General features: G+C 34.1%; 1 protein-coding gene across 1 annotated transcript in view; it reads right to left on the reverse strand.

Moving 5' to 3' along the window:
- Positions 1-1,054: 1,054 nt before the first annotated feature.
- The window catches only part of LOC132739898 (inositol hexakisphosphate and diphosphoinositol-pentakisphosphate kinase 2-like), a gene marked incomplete at its 3' end in the record, with an annotated part of 64,903 nt that continues 45,829 nt past the window's right edge, over positions 1,055-20,128 (reverse strand). The window contains 5 exon segments of the mRNA XM_060727732.1: positions 1,055-1,281; positions 1,901-2,042; positions 2,926-2,992; positions 11,428-11,540; positions 12,634-12,752. Of these exon segments, the coding sequence (XP_060583715.1) occupies positions 1,055-1,281; positions 1,901-2,042; positions 2,926-2,992; positions 11,428-11,540; positions 12,634-12,752 (668 nt within the window).

Here is a 20,128-nt window from a genome sequence, read left to right on the forward strand (position 1 = left end):
TGATTTTCAAATCTCCACTTTCACTATTTTTATCGTATTTTTTGAAATTTTACCTATAAAATTTAAAAAATTTTTTCCAAACCCGAAAAAGGAAACCCCCTTTTAAAATATTTAAATTTGTTTAAATTTAAAAAAAAATCCAGCCACCTTAAATTTCCCTTTTGTCATGGGGATTACCAAAATAACAAGACATTTTGTTCACTAAACTTATAAAATAATATTCACTAAAAAGAAGGAAACAAAAAAGATAATTTGATTTTAAACCTTACAAAACAAAATTTTATTATTTTTTGGGTCAGTAAATATTTTATATTTTTTTTTCCAAAGGTTACTTTGAGTTAATTTGTATCTCCTCGTCCCTTGTAAGCAACAATTAATACTGTGTATTTTCGCACAAAGGTGTAATATACCTGTGAATATGAAAACTTCTCTCACTGTGTAAAATTCTGAAAATTTTTTAATTAAATTTTTTAAATACAGTGTAAATAACTTATCCAAAAAAATTTTTGACCACAAAAATTTTCAAATTAAAAAAAAGGGGAAATTTTATTTATTTTGGGGGCATTTTCTGTTTTTTGGATTTTTGATCTCCCCCTCCTATTACTTACATATTTTTGAATATAAAAATTAAATGACTTGTTTTATAATACTGCATGTTGTAAAAGTCGCTTTTCATTGGATAAACATAGTTTACATATTTTTGTAAATGGGGGGGGGCCAGTCAAATTTTGAAAAATCTCAGTTTTTTTCTTAAAAAAAAAATTGTATTGAATATATTTTAGTATAGTATTAATTATCTAGAATTGCTGTATTATAAATTCATTGTTAATATTTCTGCTGTATATAAACCGTTGTTTGCAATATAACCCTTGCCTGGCAGCTCTGAGCTTGGGTTATATTTCCAATAGGGCCATATAACCTATCAAAAATCTTTATAACTAATACTATACTATACTATACTATACATAAAACAGCAAAATTTCCCGAAGTACAAAAAAGGGTTACATTTTACAAAGTACAAAAAAGGGTTACATATTAGCCTAGCTTCACCCACCTGAGGTATTACAATATCTGCGAGAGCCTTAGAACACAGAAACAGTTCCTCCGCTCTGTCAAACTGTAATGTCTTCTGGTTATGCTGTAGGTCGTACTTTATACAGTCGTAAATATCGGGTATCTTGCTTATGTCATAGTTCTCCGTCTTCAGCTTAAAATCTTTCTCTAACTTGGCCCAGCGTCGGATCAATAATTCCCATGATTCCCCATGGTAAAGTTTCAGATCTGAAAGAAAAAATTATAGAAAGATGTATAGATGTTAGAACGTGTCAAAAGAATCTCTCTACAACCTTACGGAAGGCGGTGTGAAACAATACACAGAGGGTCACCAGCGGTCTTCCTCCATCAGTAATGCTGGAAAATCGCCATATAACCTTAACAGTGTAACCCTCTGCCACCATCCCCACTCCCCCTGCAAATACAGTCAACATGATTTCACCTGTCATCTTAAAGTAAAACAGGGACTCTGTGACTTAGGTCACTGACTCAGCAATTTCCTAATAACTGCCAGTTCAAATCCTTTCATAAACTTTAAAATCTTTCATGTGACAAAATACCCAGCTAGCTCACTGCTGAACATATAGTAGACTCCACTGAGATTTTTTTTTACATGACTGAACTGTATAATATTTTTTTACGAGAATTTTTTGACCATTTAATGTAGATCTGCACTAATAACTTGTATGTAAATTATCTGATAATTCACTCACATCATTCTTCAAGAATAATCATTTTTAATGCAAAAATGACCTAAAAAGGAAAAGACTTTAAAAAGCTTTCAACTCAAATTTTCTCTAAACAGCTATGAGTGCAGCAAAAATAATACAAGTATAACATTACATACCTCTAGTTTTTAGCTCCATCTTGAGGGTTTTTATTTTAGATGTGATCTCTTTCACCATGTCATGTACACGGTCACACATCCGTCTTGGATTCTTGATAAACGCCAGTGCCTTCACCAGTGACGTATTCTTTGTTGGAGCTAACTGTAAAAACAAAAATAACTTGAAAATAGTAAAATATGATTCCATTTTAGACCAATTCACTTGGAACATTGTGCAAAAAGAGACAAGCTTAAAAACTTAGATTCAGGTAATAGCAGTGATACAATCTATGCTACCATATCTACTTCATAGAAGTGACTTGAGAAGTATTCAACATTTTTTAAATTCATACAAAAGCACCGCATGTGGTATCAACTCTCATCTGCTAAAAATTCCAAATTATAAAGGAGCTTTCAATACTCCAAAAAAATTGCATTCAGAATTATGTCCCTTGTCTAACAACTGCACCTTGTCATGATCAGCAAGCATTTCACTTTGGTAACTTTTTTTAATGTTTGAATGATGGGCTACATTAAAGTTTTTGCATGGCGACGACAACAACTATGATAATGATGATGACAAGGTTGAAGACCCCGCAGCTATCATATAATAGCTTAACTTTTTCTTTGAAACAGCTAGACAAGCTTTAAAAAAAAGAAGTTAAATACAGTCCATCCAGGTCTCTGTATGAAATGGGAAGTTTATCTAGTTATCTCACAATAATTATATGGGATAAACTGACCCAATTGTTGGTAATTGTAGATATATTTTAAAATACTTCAAATTATGATGTAGTGTTATAAAAAATGTGGACTCAGAAAAAAAACAACAACAAAAAACCTTTTATTTCAACCTTCTAATTGTTTAAACAGTAGAAAGACAATATTTGAAAGAAAGACCCCCTCTCCCTACAAAAAACACCCCCACTTTTCAAACTTCTTACAGTTGAAACAGTAGATAGACAACATTTCGACCCCCCACCTCCCAAAAAACATCCCAACTTTTCAACCTTCTAACTGTTAAAACAGTAGAATGACAACTTTACCCTTTCCTCATCTTCTGACGTAAATTCTCTGTCTTGGTTCAAAATCTCCATTAACCTTTCCTTCACACTGTAATACAAGAGTAAAACAACAAAATAGAAACTATTTTGTTCAAGTAATAGGAAACATTAAAAGTTATGTACAATGAAATATATATTTTCCTTGAACTAACAACTGCAGGATAATTGCAACATGCAGTAAAGTTTTAAGAATCCTCTATCCCTTACAGCTGCATGCCTCAAGGTTTGTCTGAGTGACAAGAACCATTTGAGGACAGTACACTTATCATCTGAGGTGGGCACACTTATCATCTGAGGATATCACACTATCATATGAGGACAGCACAATTATTCTTGAGGACAACACTCTTATCATATGAGAACAGTACACTTTCATCTAATGACAGCACACTTATCCCTGAGGATAGCACAGTTATCCTCTGAGGACAGCACACTTATGCTCTGAGGACAACACACTTATCATATGAGGACAGTACACTTATCATATGAGGACAGCACAATTATCATCTGAGGACAGTACACTTATCATCTGAGGATATCACACTTATCCTCTGAGGACAACACACTTATCATCTGAGAACAGCACACTTATCCCCTAAGGACAGCACATTTATTATCCAAGGACATCACACTTATCCTCTGAGGACAACAAACTTTCATCTGAGGACAGCACACTTGTCCCTGAGGACAACACACTTATCCCCTGATTGCCTAAGTGACTTTCAACATGACCTTAAATCCTATTTATGAGTAGAGATTCATGGAAGATACCAACCATTGTCTCAATGACCTTGAACTTGACCCAGTTGACCTTAAACCCCATCTATGAATAGAGATTCATGGGAGGCACCAAAGATTGTTTAGAACTTGACCTAAGCCACCTGCAACCCTATCCAACCTTAGGATAGAGGTCTGTTGATAATACAAACTGGTCAAATTATGAAATACATACAGTATATGTTATTAATCAAGTAATATAAATTAATCCTCCCCTTAGTGCAAAAACAGGTTAACTTATATAAAAATTTAAGAATAATTAACCTGTTACAGCAATAACAGGACGAAATTATAATGCTTTGGGAAATGGTTATGGTGATCGTAAGTTAAGATGGTTGCTTAAAAACTGGCAACTGGCAACTGTATACTCCACAGATGGACACATTTGGGTACATACAAATTGTGTAAGGTGTTGTGAAATTAAAGATTGACAGTAAAACTGAACTTTTAGGTACTGGTGACAGTGAGGGTTATAAGGATGTTGTTCACTGTATTGCTGATAAAACTAAAATTAGTTGTGTGTGACAGTATTAACTAGAACTGCCACTATCATGGCGTGAATACCCCCGCATACCACTTTGTCAGAATCAACAGTGGCCATTTAGAGCTCAAGGACAACCTCCCTGCCAAATCTGAGGTTACTAAGCCAGTGCATTGCTAAGTTATGTATTCTACATGCTTCAAATGTGAAAATGTCAAAATCAATACATTGCGGACAGGACATTCTTTAACAATTGAGAAGAAAAGCTTTTTTTGTCAAGGTCCCTGTGACCTTGACCTTTGACCCAGTGACCTCAAAATCAATAGGGGTCACCTTATAGTCATGATCAACATCCATGCCAAATATGAAGACTGTGGGTCAAAGGAATCTTAAGTTAATGGGTGGACAAACTTTTTAAAGTCAAAGTCCCTATGACCTTGACCTTTGACCCAGTGACCTCAAAATCAAAAGGGGTCATCTACTAATCATGATCAACACCCATGCCAAATATGAAGACTGTGGGTCAAAGGAATCTAAAGTTATTGGGCAGACAAACTTTTTGAAGTCAAAGTCCCTGTGACCTTGACCTTTGACCTCAAAATCAATAGGGGTCATCTACTAATCATGACTAACCTCCATTTCAAATATGAAGACTGTGGGTCAAAGAAATCTTAAGTTATTAGGCGGACAAGCTTTTTGAAGTCAAGGCCCCTGTGACCTTGACTTTGACCTGGTGACCTCAAAATCAAGAGGGGTCATCTACTAATCATGACTAACCTCCATGCCAAATATCAAGACTGTGGGTCAAAGGAATCTTAAGTTATTGGGCGGACAAGCTTTTTGGAGTCAAGGCCCTTGTGACCTTGACCTTTGACCTCAAAATCAATAGGGGTCATCTACTGATCATGACTAACCTCCATGCCAAATATGAAGACTGTGGGTCAAAGGAATCTTAAGTTATTGGGCGGACAAGCGTTTTGAAGTCAAGGCCCCTGTGACCTTGACCTTTAACCTGGTGACCTCAAAATCAATAGGGGTCATCTACTAATCATGACTAACCTCCATTCCAAATATGACGACTGTAGGTCAAAGGAATCTTAAGTTATAGAGCGGACAAGCTTTTTGAAGTCAAGGCCCCTGTGACCTTGACCTTTGACCCAGTGACCTCAAAATCAATAGGGGTCATCTACTAATCATGACTAACCTCCATGCCAAATATGACGACTGTAGGTCAAAGGAATCTTAAGTTATTGGGCGGACAAGCTTTTTGAAGTCAAGGCCCCTGTGACCTTGACCTTTGACCTAGTGACCTCAAAATCAATAGGGGTCATCTACTAATCATGACTAACCTCCATGCCAAATATGAAGACTAAGGGTCAAAGGAATCTTAAGTTATTGGGCGGACAAGAAAAAACCGACGGACAGCCGGACGGACGGCCGGACGGACAAGCTGATTCCAGTATACCCCCCTTACAACTTTGTTGTGCGGGGGTATAACAAGGGTGTCTATATATAGACTTATTTCAACACAGATAGACATAAATTTTTAAATGTCAATATTGAAATTTTCACACTAAAGAAAAAATGTTCCTCTATTCATATAAAAAAAATATTCACCAAAAATATTCATCAAAAAGGTGAAGAGGACTATTTAATTAATTTAATAAATGAAATTGCAGAGACTCTTGATAATAAATTACCCAGTACAAAACATGCAGGAGGAGTCCAAGAGATCTCTGGGGGTTCAAGCCAGGAAAAAGCAATGAATTCTACAGTATGACCCCTGTAAATATCTTGCAAGTGTAATTTCTAAAAACATTACCATGATTACTGGTGTTAAATATTGAGATGTATCTTGCAGAGATTGTCACCTTAGTGAAATAACTGGCTAACTCCAGACTTAAACCGTTACTGCACTTGGGTGACGAGATAACATAAGCAGTGAAATTGATGCATTAAAGGACGATGCAGTGTTTTCTCTACGGAATATCTTCATCAAACCATCCTTGGTAACCCATGCTAACTTGTTACATATATACTTCATTTGATGCATTAAATGTACTTCAGTGGAGTCAGTACCTGTGGGTTTTGACGATGCATCAAACATTGGGCTGGTATACATTATACTTTTTTTCTTCCGGAATGTCTATGAAATAAATTCCCAAACTGGAATGACAGAGCTACATTAATGGAATCTAGGATCTATGGAAATTTGTAAAATGTCAAACTTGTTGAACTGTAATTTCAGGCCCAACACTAATATATGTACAGGAGACACAGTTTTAGAAAAGTTCAAATGGGGCATTAAAAATAGACCTTATATCATAAACTCAAATTTTATATAACAGTTTAATAACTTTGCTGAACTGTTCTGGCGAAGGAACCAGGCATAGAAAAGGTGAAAGATAAAAGCAGTTTTTATATGGTGCAAATGGATCATAAATGCTTTAATGTAATTGACATTACAAGTTTAATAGCTTGACTAAACCCTGTCTGGTAGATCAATAAACTTAGGCATATAGTCAAGGTCATAGATTTTCTTGAAGAGATGCGAAAGTCGCATATAGATACAAACATAAATTTTCTCAAAGAGATCCTAAAGTGCAAGTCGTGGTATGTCATCTTTTAATATGAAGAGCAGATGTAACATATGACACAGATACAGTCAGTGTTCAAAATTAGCAGAAGTCCGATAGCCCCCTGACTACTAAATTTCTCCTCTTTTCACAGTAACAAGCCCGACCAGGCTACAATATTTTCAGAGGCAATATAAACAACTGTTTTGAACAAATGAATCGTGCTAGTTAAATGTCTTTTGGGCTAGTGAATATTCCAATCTGGTAGTCCGACCAGCCTAGTGGATTCAAATCTGAATTTCTTACACTGTACAGTTCAGGCTAATTAGTGACAATAATTATTTCTTGCAAGTTTGTAACTTACTTGTGTTCAGGTAACCTGTATAAAAAACAAATTACCTTATTATATTCATACAGATTTACCAGATATACAGATTTCTTATTTTCATACACATTTTTTTTTTATAATGTAACACTTTTTTATATCTTTTTTTTATTGCTAGATCTAGTAATACACATTTTAAAACAAGATTGCATTTGAGAAAAATGCTATGCCACCGCATTAATACAACACTAAGCCTTCCTACAATAAGATTTTTTGAATTTTTTACTATATATATTTATTGAAAATCAATGACCCCCGGGGCAAAGGCAATTTTGACCCCAGGGCTATAATTTAAACAATCTTGCTAGAAGACCACATAATGTTTCATGCAAAATATCTAACCTCTAGCATTTGTCAATTACTAGAGGAATTTTTTTTAAAGTTTTTACTACATGTATAAGTTTTTACTATATACATATAAGGAAAACCAATGACCCCCGGGGCGGGGCCGATTCTGATCCCAGGGCTATAATTTGAATAATCTGGGTAGAGGTCAACCAGACAATGCCTTATGCAAAATATCTAAGCTCTAGGCCTTTTGGCTCTTTACAAGAAGGTATTTTAAGTTTTTGCTATATGTACATATAGTGAAAATCAATGACCCCCGGGGCGGGGCCGATTTTGACCCCAGGTCTATAATTTGAACAATCTTGGTAAGGGTCTACCAGACAATGCCTTATGCAAAATATCTAAGCTCTAGGCCTCTTGGGTCTTTACAAGAAGGTATTTTAAGGTTTTGCTATATGTACATATAGTGAAAATCAATGACCCCCGGGGCGGAGCCGATTTTGACCCCAGGGCTATAATTTGAACAATCTTGGTAGAGGTCTACCAGACAATGCCTTATGCAAAATATCTAAGCTCTAGGCCTTTTGGGTCTTTACAAGAAGATTTTTTAAATTTATTCTTATAATTCCTTTTGGTTGCCATGGCAACCAGATTTCTGTATGGAATGAAATTCTTTGAACAACTTTGGAAGCCCTTCACCCAAGGATCAATCCTGCCAAGTTTGGTTGAAATTGGACTAGTGGTTTTTCACAAGAAGATTTTTTAAGTTCACTATATAATCTATATAACACACACACACACACACACAAACAAACACACAGGTGAATCGCTATATGCCACCGCATCGCAGATGCTGCGGTGGCATAAAAAAACAAGAACCGGTTGAACCGGGTGATGCTCCCCGAGAAGGTTCTGGACACAGGAAAGTATAAAAAAAATGAACAAAGGGCAATAACTCCAAAATTAGACCAGGCTTTGTTTAGGTTCTTGAAGCGTTGCAGTTCTATCCAATTATATCTAGCTACCTACAAAGTTTCATGTTGATATCTCTAATAGTTTTAAAGTAATGTCCAGGACAAAAGTCAAAAAGTAAAAATAAACAAAGGGCAATTACTTCAAAATAAGGCAAGGCAGAGTAATGATTCTTAAGCACTGCACTTCCACCCAATGAGACCTATCTATCTACAAAGTTTCATGTTGATATCTCTTATAATTTTAGAGTAATGTCCCGGACAAAGTTCAAAGTGTCAAAATGAACAAAGGGCAATAACTACAAAAGTAGGCAAGACAGTGTTACAGTTCTTGAGCACTGCAAACTTACTCAATGAGATCTATCTACCTACAAAGTTTCATGTTGATATCTCTTATACATTAAGAAATATGTCCCGGACAAAGTTCAAAGTGTAAAAATAAACAAAGGGGGATAATTAAAAAATTAGGCAAGGCAGAGTTAAGGTTCTTGTTCACTGCACACCTACTCAATGAGATCTATCTACCTACAAAGTTTCATGTTGATACCTCTTATACTTTTAGAGTTATGTCCCGGACAAAGTTCAAAGTGTAAAATAAACAAAGGGGGATAATTCAATATTTAGACAAGGCAGAGTTACGGTTCTTGTGCACTGCACACCTACTCAATGAGATCTATCTACCTGCAAAGTTTCATGTTGATATCTCATATACTTTTAGAGTTATCACCCGGACAAAGTTCAAAGTGTAAAATAAACAAAGGGGGATAATTCAAAAATTAGGCAAGGCAGAGTTACGGTTCTTGTGCACTGCACTTCTACTCAATGAGATCTATCTACCTACAAAGTTTCATGTTGATACCTCTTATACTTTTAGAGTTATGTCCCGGACAAATTTCAAAGTGTAAAATAAACAAAGGGGGGTAATTCAAAAATTAGGCAAGGCAGAGTTACGGTTCTTGTGCACTGCACACCTACTCAATGAGATCTATCTACCTACAAAGGTTCATGTTGATACCTCTTATACTTTTAGAGTTATGTCCCGGACAAAGTTCAAAGTGTAAAATAAACAAAGGGGGATAATTCAAAAATTAGGCAAGGCAGAGTTATGGTTCTTGTGCACTGCACTTCTACTCAATGAGATCTATCTACCTACAAAGTTTCATGTTGATACCTCTTATACTTTTAGAGTTATGTCCCGGACAAAGTTCAAAGTGTAAAATAAACAAAGGGGGGTAATTCAAAAATTAGGCAAGGCAGAGTTACGGTTCTTGTGCACTGCACTTCTACTCAATGAGATCTATCTACCTACAAAGTTTCATGTTGATACCTCTTATACTTTTAGAGTTATGTCCCGGACAAAGTTCAAAGTGTAAAAATAAACAAAGGGGAATAATTCAAAAATTAGGCAAGGCAGAGTTACGGTTCTTGTGCACTGCACTTCTACTCAATGAGATCTATCTACCTACAAAGTTTCATGTTGATACCTCTTGTTGTTTCAAAGTTATGTCCCGGACAAGAAAAGGGGACGGACGGACGGACGGACGGACGGACGGAAAGACGGACGGACGGACGGACGGACAAGGCGGCGACTATATGCTCCCCCGAAATTTTTTCGGGGAGCATAATTATGCCCAGTTTTACACATATTTATATTTCTGTATCTAAAAAACATATTTTTAAAAAAAAATTCTATGCCAAACATTACACAGGTTTTATTTATAAATCTAGCATGACACTTTTTTTTTCTTTTATCTAGCACAACACTTTTTTTAAAAATTTCTATATCTAGTATAACACATTTTTTTTCTACAACTAGTATTTTACATAAAATTTATTTTAATATTTAGCATTACAATTTTTTTTTTATATTCATATCATTACACATATTCTAAAAAAATATTATCTTGCACTACACATTTTTTTAATTTCTTATATCAATCTAGAATTACACTTTTTTATTTCTATTTCCAGCATTAAACAGTATTTTTTCCATGTTTAGCATTACACATATTTTTTTCCATATCACTAGACGTATTCTTTATTCATTTTTATCTAGCATAACTTAGTTTTTATTTTATTTCTTATATCTAGCATTACACCATTTTTTTTATTTATTTCTTTATCTAGCATTACAGATTTTTCTATCTTTTTCTAACAACATACTTTTTTTATTTCTATATCTAGCATTATACATTTTATTTTTCTAGCTGATGAGGGAAATACCAGCACTTAATAGTAAACAAATATTTTAAGTTTGAAGGAATATATCTGATGGTTTTTCAAGCAATTTATGAAGATATTGGAATAGGGGGATAATCAAAAGTTTTAAGTGAATAGCTTTAACAGTTTCTGAGAAAATGGAACTTTAACTTTTACTTACTGCGTGTCCTAGTAACCTTGACCTTTAAACTTTTGACCCAAAATGAGCTTGACAGGTAAAACTCATTCATTGTGTTTTCTTACTACAGTTACCTTTGACTTAAACCTTTTACATTTTAACCTTTAAATTCCCAGGACAACCTAAAATATGCTTGACAATTAAATCTCATCAAGATGCATCTATATACAAATTTTGAAGTTCCTAGGTAAATGCACTTTGCTTTTATGAACATTTGAATTTTAGTACAGACCCTAGAGACCTTGACCTCTGACCTTATGACCTGAAAATTGATGTGGCAGGTAGAACTTTAGGTGGTTATACATTCATAGGTTTATGTACTTTGCTTTCATAACCAATTGTATTAAATTTTCTTTTACAGGTCCCAGGGACCTTGACCTTTGACCTTACGGTGGGCGTGGCTGGAAAAAAGTCATCAAAGTGCATTAACATGTAAATATTCAATAAAATAGTTTTATAAGTATCGAAGTTAAACTTAAACATAACCAAAAAGATTAACTACAGCCAATGCTTACGGTTGGGACAACATATGACACGCTCTTCAAAACTGGAGCTAAAAATCTAAACTAATTTATTTGCCAGAAAGAGTAAGACTATCTTTTACTTACACATGTTGATATTTTGATGTTTCCCCTTCCTTGTCCAATAGACCATTAGTGTTGGCACTCTTCACCATGGAAACAAGAATAGGTGTCAACTCTCCTTCTAAAGCCAATAATCCCTGGAAAATTAAAGACTTTTAAAACAATTTTTCAAGTATAAACTTCATTTAAGCTTTCTATATTTTGTTTTATCTTATTGTTTTTATTTGGTCAAGTTGTTATGTCATATTGGCACTGTTCAAGGTCATACTTTTATGCTTTCCTGACAGACACATGCACAAACTCACATAAGCTAAAGGTTTATATCCTTAATGCACTACAATAATGTCTGTCATGAATTACAATATTGTCTGTCATGAACTAAAATGAACAATAATGTTTGTCATGAATTATAATAATGTTCATCATGAACTACAATGACGTATGAATTACAAAAATGCCTGTCATGAATTAAAATAATAACCATCATGACTATGAACAGTCATGTTTGTCATGAACTGCAATAATGTGTGTCATGAACTACAAATATGTCTACATGAACTACAAATATGTCCGTCATGAACTACAAATATGTCTGTCATGAACTACAGTCATGGTTGTCATACACTACAATAATGTCTGTCATTAACTACAAATGTCTGTCATGAACTACAATTATGTCTGTCATGATCTACAATAATGTCTGATATGAACAACAATATGTTTGTCATGAATTATAATAATTTTTGTCATGAACTACAATAATGTCTGTCATGAACTACAATAATGTCTGTCATGAACTACAATAATGTCTGTCATGAACTACAATAATGGCTGTCATGAACTACAATATAATCTGTCATGAACTACAATAATGGCTGTCATGAACTACAATACTGTCCATCATGAACTACAATAATGTCTGTCGTCTGTCATGAACTACAATTATATCCATCATGAACTACAATAATATCTGTCATGAACTTCAATAATATATGTAATGACCTACAATAATGTCCATCATGAATTACAATAATACCTGTCATGAACTACAATTACATCCATCATGAACTACAATAATATATGTCATGAACTACAATAATATCTGTCATGAACTTCAATTATGTCCATCATGAACTTCAATAATATCTGTCATGAACTACAATAATATCTGTCATGAACTACAATAATGTCTGTCATGAACCACAAAAGCAATGTTGTCAGGTTACAAACCTTTGTAAACGCAGCAGCTGTCATTTGAACTCTTCCTTCATCAGAGGCATAAATCTTCAGATCATGTCGGAATGTACTATGCAGCCTTAGAAAACCAAGCCCTGGGGTCTCAAACTCACCTGAAAATATACAAGAATTCCTACTATATTTCAAGAGAGAAAATAAGTAAACATTACGAATAATAAATATTTGAACATACATGTACCATTTTAAATGTATATTCTTTGGTTATAATCTATAAGTGTTAAACAAGATCATCATTACATCAGTTAAAATATAACAGCACTACTGCCAGGTTTTTTTCACATAGTAGAAAAAGCTATAAAAGGTCTTTGGTAGGAGTGTGACATGAAATAGATAGGATATCGATTGATTGATATCAAAGATTAAGTACATTATCTTCATGTCTAATTATAACCAATCCAGCATGATAGTTTCAGATACTATTACAGCATATATAGCCATCAAAAATGTTTTCAGTCATTCAAGACTTTAAGTACCATATATTCACTGCAGCCCTGCAGATGATGGATTCATTAGATTGGCGACAATGTTGGGATTGACACATAAATATAAACAACAAATTAAATGTTTACAATCAAGTTTCTAACTAACTAAATTTTCTCTGAAAACATTTTTACATCCTTACATAATACCTTTCATTACCTAATTTTCTGATATTTTTTATTTTATTACAGATAACCAAGTCAAACAGGGTGAAAATTCTAACATATGCGACATCTAAGGGAGGTAATAACAATAAAAAACTCCACTGAATACTGTCCCTTGAATTGGAAAATTTTCTCTTTCCTCCTCATTGCCAAAAAATATATCAATTAAGTTAACAAACTGAATAAATGGAGGATATTGAATGAGTGTAAGTTCAATACTGAAATTATTGAATGAGTTTAATAGAATTATTTTGCATTTTTTTATTTTTTGTTGGAGATGAATGTAATTGAATTAACAGCATGTACTATTAAAACATGTTTAAAATGAAAAATACTACAGTTTACATGGTTTTGAGAGGTAGGAGGGTTGTAAAGTGAAAAGGAGTCTTTTTCAATTGACACGCCTACCCTACAATGCTAAATTTGAGCACATTTTTACACAATGTTTGTATATCACAAATTACATCACTACGAAAGTGTCCTGGTGCCAATTTAACATGTTCTATAACAAGGGTGCCATAGTCACAAAATAAGCCCGTTTACGAAAGCTTTAGATGGAGATGGGGGCATTATGGATAAGTGTTATCTAGCAAGCAAGTTTTTATCCTTGGCACTGTGTTGTTAAATGAACCTTAAAACAAATCAGTAGGGAAGATATGCACAGGATGTGTGACCTTGACCTTGGTCGCAGGGACCTGAATTTTATGCACGGCACTCAGCCTCACAATGATGAACATTTGTGCCAAATTATATTGAAATCCCTCTATGCATGTAGAAGTTTTGCTCCAGACAAGCGTTTTTCTATGAGCTCTAACTGTGACCTTCACCTTTGACCTAGAGACTTGGTTCATGTGCAGGGCACTACGTCTCATGGTGGTGAACAATTCTATAAAGTAACATTAAAATTCCTCCATGCATGTAGAAAATATGCTCCGGACAACATCTGGATATTTAATCATCTCCAGTGACCTTGACCTTGCAAATATTAACCTAAATTAAATGTGTCACACCTGTAGTCATGATAGTTACCATTTGTGCTACAATCCATCAATAAATGATGACTAAATGGTCCCTATAACCATCTTCAAATTTTTATCTGAACTTTGACCTCTATGTGTAACCTTGACTTTGGTCGCAGGGATCTGAATTTTGCATGCGACACTCAGCCTCACAATGGTGAACATTTGTGCCAAGTTATATTGAAATCCCCCTATGAATGTAGAAGTTTTGCTCCGGACAAGCGTTTTTCAATGAGCTCTAAGTGTGAACTTGACCTTTGACCTGGAGACAAGGATCATGCATGGAGCAATACATATCATGGTGGTGAACATTTCCATAAAGTATTATAAAAATTCTTCCATACATGTAGGAGATATGCTCCGGACAAAATCTGGATATTTCATCATCTTTAGTGACCTTGACCTTGTATATATTGACCTAAATTATATGTATCACAGCCATAGTCTTGATAATGACCATTTGTGTTACAATCCCTCAATAAATGATGACTAAATGGTCCATATACACATCTTCATATTTTTATCTGAACTTTGACCTCTATGTGTGACCTTGACCTTGGCCGCAAGGACCTGAATCTTGCACGCGACACTCCGCCTCACAATGGTGAACATTTGTGCCAAGTAATATTGAAATCCCTCTATACATGTGGAAGTTTTGCTCCGGACAAGCATTTTTCAATGAGCTCTAAGTGTGACCTTGACCTTTGACCTAGAGACCTGGTTCATGTGCGCGACACTGCTCCTCATAGTGGTGAACATTTCTATGAAGTTTCATTAAAATCCCTCCATACATGTAGGAGATAAGCTCCGGACAAAATTGGACGCCGCCCGCCCGCCCGCCCGCCAGGGGCGTTCCCATAATATGTCCCGTTTTTCAAACGGGCGTATAAAAAAAGATAACTCCTACGTAGGAGATAAAAATGCCTAATTAGGAGTTTATAACTCCTATGTAGAACCTACGTAGGACTTATAAAGTCTTATGTCGGAGTAATAACCTCCTAATAAGGCTTTTTTATCTCCTACGTAGGAGTTATGTTTTTTTATAGAACATGTTAAATTGGCACCAGGACGCTTCTGTAGTGATGTAATTTGTGATATACAAACATTGTGTAAAAATGTGCTCAAAGTTAGCATTATACAGTAGGCGTGTCAATGGAAAAAGATCACATCATAATACATGCACAGTCGTGCAATACTGTTTAAACAGAGTCACAAAAGTTGAACGGATATGTGAAAAATGAAGTTATAATGGCAAAGTGTTATGCATGTATTTTTTAACACTGGTCACATACTTCTGTTTGCATTTTAATCATTTCTAGACATTTGATTTAAAACTGACAAAAGTAATTGATTCTTTGAATGTGTATTAAAGCCACTGGCCTCCAGATGGTAAAATGAAAACAAAGAAATAAAATTTCAAGTAAATGGTAAATACTGATCTGTGTGAATTCATTATATTACTGACATCTTAATTGGAGAAAGAATGTTGACACTCAGTGTCAATATATCGTGTTTTTCCTTTACTTGATCTACTATGTTACTAACGCAGTAGTCAATACAGATAGGAGAAGATAATTCAGTTAACATGGTCACGTGTCACAAAAGTGGTCCGAAATTTTTTTTCTATTTTTAGCTCCTGTGACCTAGTTTTTGACCGAAGATAACCCATCTTCAAACTTGACCTTATCATTATCAAAACAACCTTCCTGACAAATTTCCAGAATATTTGGACCAAAACTGAAGCCACCAAAGTGTTAGCAAGATTTTTCTATTTATAGCTCCTGTGACTTAGTTTTTGACCGTAGATGTCCCATATTCGAACTTGACCTAGAAATCATTAAAACAACCTTCCTGACAAGAAAATTTTGGACTATTGAGAGCTAAAAATTGGCCCAAGGTCGATCGTAAGGTAATGTGTAACCAACTCTGAAAAGCCTTTGCCTTTGAGAAGTTGCATCACTTTATAAATCAAAGTGCTGCAGCACTGAATGCGACGGACATGCAACCGGAGAGACATTAATTAAGGCTTCTTTTAGAAAAAACAAAACAAAACAAAAACAAAACACAAAATATATAACAGAGAAAATTTGTTCCATACAAGTTCGATATTTGTAGAGCAATATATTTTGTGTCCTAAATTGATATAATTCAGATTTTCTACTTTCAAGCACTTAAATACAGAATGAAATTTATGCCTAAAAACTCTGGTCAAACTTGTAAATCAGTGTCCTTATCGATTTATTCTAAGAAATGATATGTAAATAGAAAAAAAACTATCAACGAAATATTTCTAGAATAAATCCAGGCAAATAAACTTCAAACATAATACATTATACATTTGAGAATGCTATTTAGAATTGCTTCGTGTTATATCATAGTGGGCATACAGACAATAAAATATAAGTCATTTGTATTTTTATTTCTCTTGGATATGTCTCATTAAAAAAAATTGGTTAAAATCATCAGCAATTAATAGTGTATTTCTTACATTTTTTTTATTTACAAGGTAAAGATGTAGAGGCCAGAGCACATCGTTTTTATTTTAATTTAAATGTCACTTAAGCACTACAGTGTTTAGTTGTCCTTTTCAACTTCACACTTAAAATTCCATTTTCAACTTGTTTGCTTCTTACAATTGTATAGCATTTCTAAAAGTATTGCATTACAATCCGCTGGTTTATTAATTACATGTTTAATGTGTACTTCCTAATCGCCTGTCCAAAAATCAGAACAGGTGAAGCAGAATCTATTTTTAGAATAGCGAAGGTTAACTCATATCATGACCTAGTAAAATATGTAAACAAACCACAAGAATCGGAAGTAGAAATGATATTATAACTTCCTTACCATGAAAGACTACATGGCGGTAAAGTGTCTTACATGCATTTTCAAAAATAGATATTCATACTAGCCATTGTACTGTATCTAATATATTAATAACTGCTGAATATTCAGCTAAACCCGCGGTATGAGTCACGAAAATAGTTCTTCTTTTATTAATGCGCGAGTTATCCTAGAGTCACGAAAAACTTTTGATTTGTTAATAATAATGTTTTGTATAATGTAGAAATATTTATTTCCTACTAATAATGTCTTGGAACTCAGAGGTTACACCTTTATTGAAGTATAATTTGCTGTCCTACTTTTTCGACAGCGGTAAATCGTTTCAGCAGTAATTTGCATATTGCGCAATAATACTACGGGACTACAACGTTTTTATCAATAATATACGTTCATATTTTAACTTGGATAACTTAATTTGAAATTGAAAAGGCTAAATATGGAAGACATTAAGATATCCAGATAAAGTATGGGAGTTTTGAAGGATCAAATTCATGTACTATTTCTTGGGCTGTTAATTGGTTTAGGACACATTGCGCGAGTGTAGCCAACGAAATCCCATGTGTAGATGACTAAGCTCTGAACGCGCCTGAGGGGGCGTCCGTCGCAAAAATATCAACACAAAATAGTGATTTTTGGCAATTTTGAGATGTCCTGTCATTGCCATGGTAACAGGAAATTTAAGACTAAGCATGTCATTACAAAGGCAATGGTCAAGTCAACATTTGTGCCAAGTTTGATTAGTATTGAAGCATTTTTCATAGTTTCATAGGCTAGCAGTTTGAACTTGTAACAGGAGGCTTTTCCATGAAATTTACAGCCATTTTTCATGAAAGGGTTAATATCAAAGATTCAGTACATCACCTTCATGCCTAATTATAACCAATCTACAATGTTAGTTTTTCAGATACTATTACAGCATATTAATAATGCCATCAAAAGAGTCTTAGTCAATTGAACACTAGAGACTAGTAAAGACTATTATGATACTGCAGCGCTGCAGTTAACAAGACTATTCTTATATCTTTTCAAGTTTGATTTACACATTAATATAAACAACAAATTATATGTTTACAATCAAGTTTCTAACTAACTAAATTTTCTCTGAAAACATTTTTACATCCTTGCATAATACCTTTCATTACCTAATTTTCTCATATTTTCATTTTATTACAGATAACCAAGTCAAACAGGGTGAAAATTCTAACATATGCTACATCTAAGGGAGGTAATAACAATAACTCCACCAAATTATGCAGAATACTGTCCCTTAAATTGGGAAATTTCTTTTTCCTCCTTATGGCTACCAATTAGGTTAACAAACTGAATAAATGGAGGATATTGAATGAGTGTAAGTTCAATACTGAATTTATTGAATGAGTTTAATAAAATCATATAACGTGAGCCTCTGGCAAAGAGGATATAATATTTCATTCAACAAGTTCAATAAATTCCGTAATGAACTTACATCAAACACCAAAATAAAGACCATTTAAAGTGAAAAGGAGTCTTTTTCCATTGACACCCCTACCGTATAATGCTAACTTTGAGCACATTTTTACACAATGTTTGTATATCGCAAATTACATCACGTCAAAATATATGCAGTCGTCAAAATATATGCACAGTCGTGCAATACCATTTTAACATAGTCACAAAGTGGCACCGGTATGTGAAAAATGAAGTAATAATGGCACAATATAATGCATGTACTTTTTGACAGGACACAAAAGTCATGCTTCTGTTTCGGTTTTTAATTATCAAACTGTCAAAAGTAATTGATTCTTTGAATGTGTATTATGTGGGTCCTTAAAGCCACTGGCCTCCAGATGATAAAATGAAAACAAAGAAATAAAATTTCAAGTTGACAGTAAATACTGATCTAGTTCGATAAAATGTGTGAATTCATTATTACTGACATATTAATTGAAGAAAGAGTGTTGACATTGGTGTCAGTCAATATATCGTGTTTTTTCCGTTGCTTGGTCTGCTAATTGTGACTAACGCAGTAGTCAATACAAATAGGAGTTAACATGGTCACAAGCCACAATAGTGGTTCGGAAAAATTCTAATATCTGGGGTCTTATATCAATTTTTGTCATTGTGTAGGTCCCTATCATATAATCGAATATATATGATGTAATTTATATGTTATAATTTTTAGTGCCACAAATTACTAACTAGAACTCCGTGTGTCAGATGTGTCACCTTGTGAATAAAATAGCTGTCACTTAGGCATTTTCTTCTGAAACACTGCAACTCAAAAATCATGGGGTAGAGAGTAACAGTTTTTGTGCAGTGCACTGCATCTCAATGATATCTATCATCCTACGAAATTTCAAGTCCATAGCTTTTATAATTTAGGAGAAATGGCCTGGACAAAAAATAAAGTATGAAAATTAACAAAGGGCAATAACTCACAAAATAAGAAGGGCACAGTACCTGTTCTTGTGCATTGCACTTCTTCTCAATGATATCTATCATCCTATGAAGTTTCAAGTCCATAGCTTTTATAATTTAGGAGAAATGGCCTGGACAAAAATGAAGTATGAAAATTAACAAAGGGCAATAACTCACAAAATAAGAAGGGCACAGTACCTGTTCTTGTGCACTGCACTTCTTCTCAATGATATCTATCATCCTATGAAGTTTCAAGTTCATAGCTTTTATAATTTAGGAGAAATGGCTCAGACAAAAATAAAGTATGAAAATTAACAAAGGGCAATAACTCACAAAATAAGAAGTGCAGAGTACTGGTCCTTGTGCACTGCACTTCTTTTTAATGATATCTATCATCATATGAAGTTTAAAGTCCATAGCTTTTATAATTTAGGAGTAATGGCCCGGACAAAAATAAAGTATGAAAATTAACAAAGGGCAATAACTCAAAAATTAAGAAGTGCAGAGTAACGATTCTTGTGCACTGCACTTTGGGTCATTATAAGAAGCATGCATATTAAGGTT

This window comes from Ruditapes philippinarum, unplaced genomic scaffold, assembly GCF_026571515.1.
Source record: "Ruditapes philippinarum isolate M1 unplaced genomic scaffold, ASM2657151v2 ctg2459_1_1_1_1, whole genome shotgun sequence".
NCBI lineage: Eukaryota > Metazoa > Mollusca > Bivalvia > Venerida > Veneridae > Ruditapes > Ruditapes philippinarum.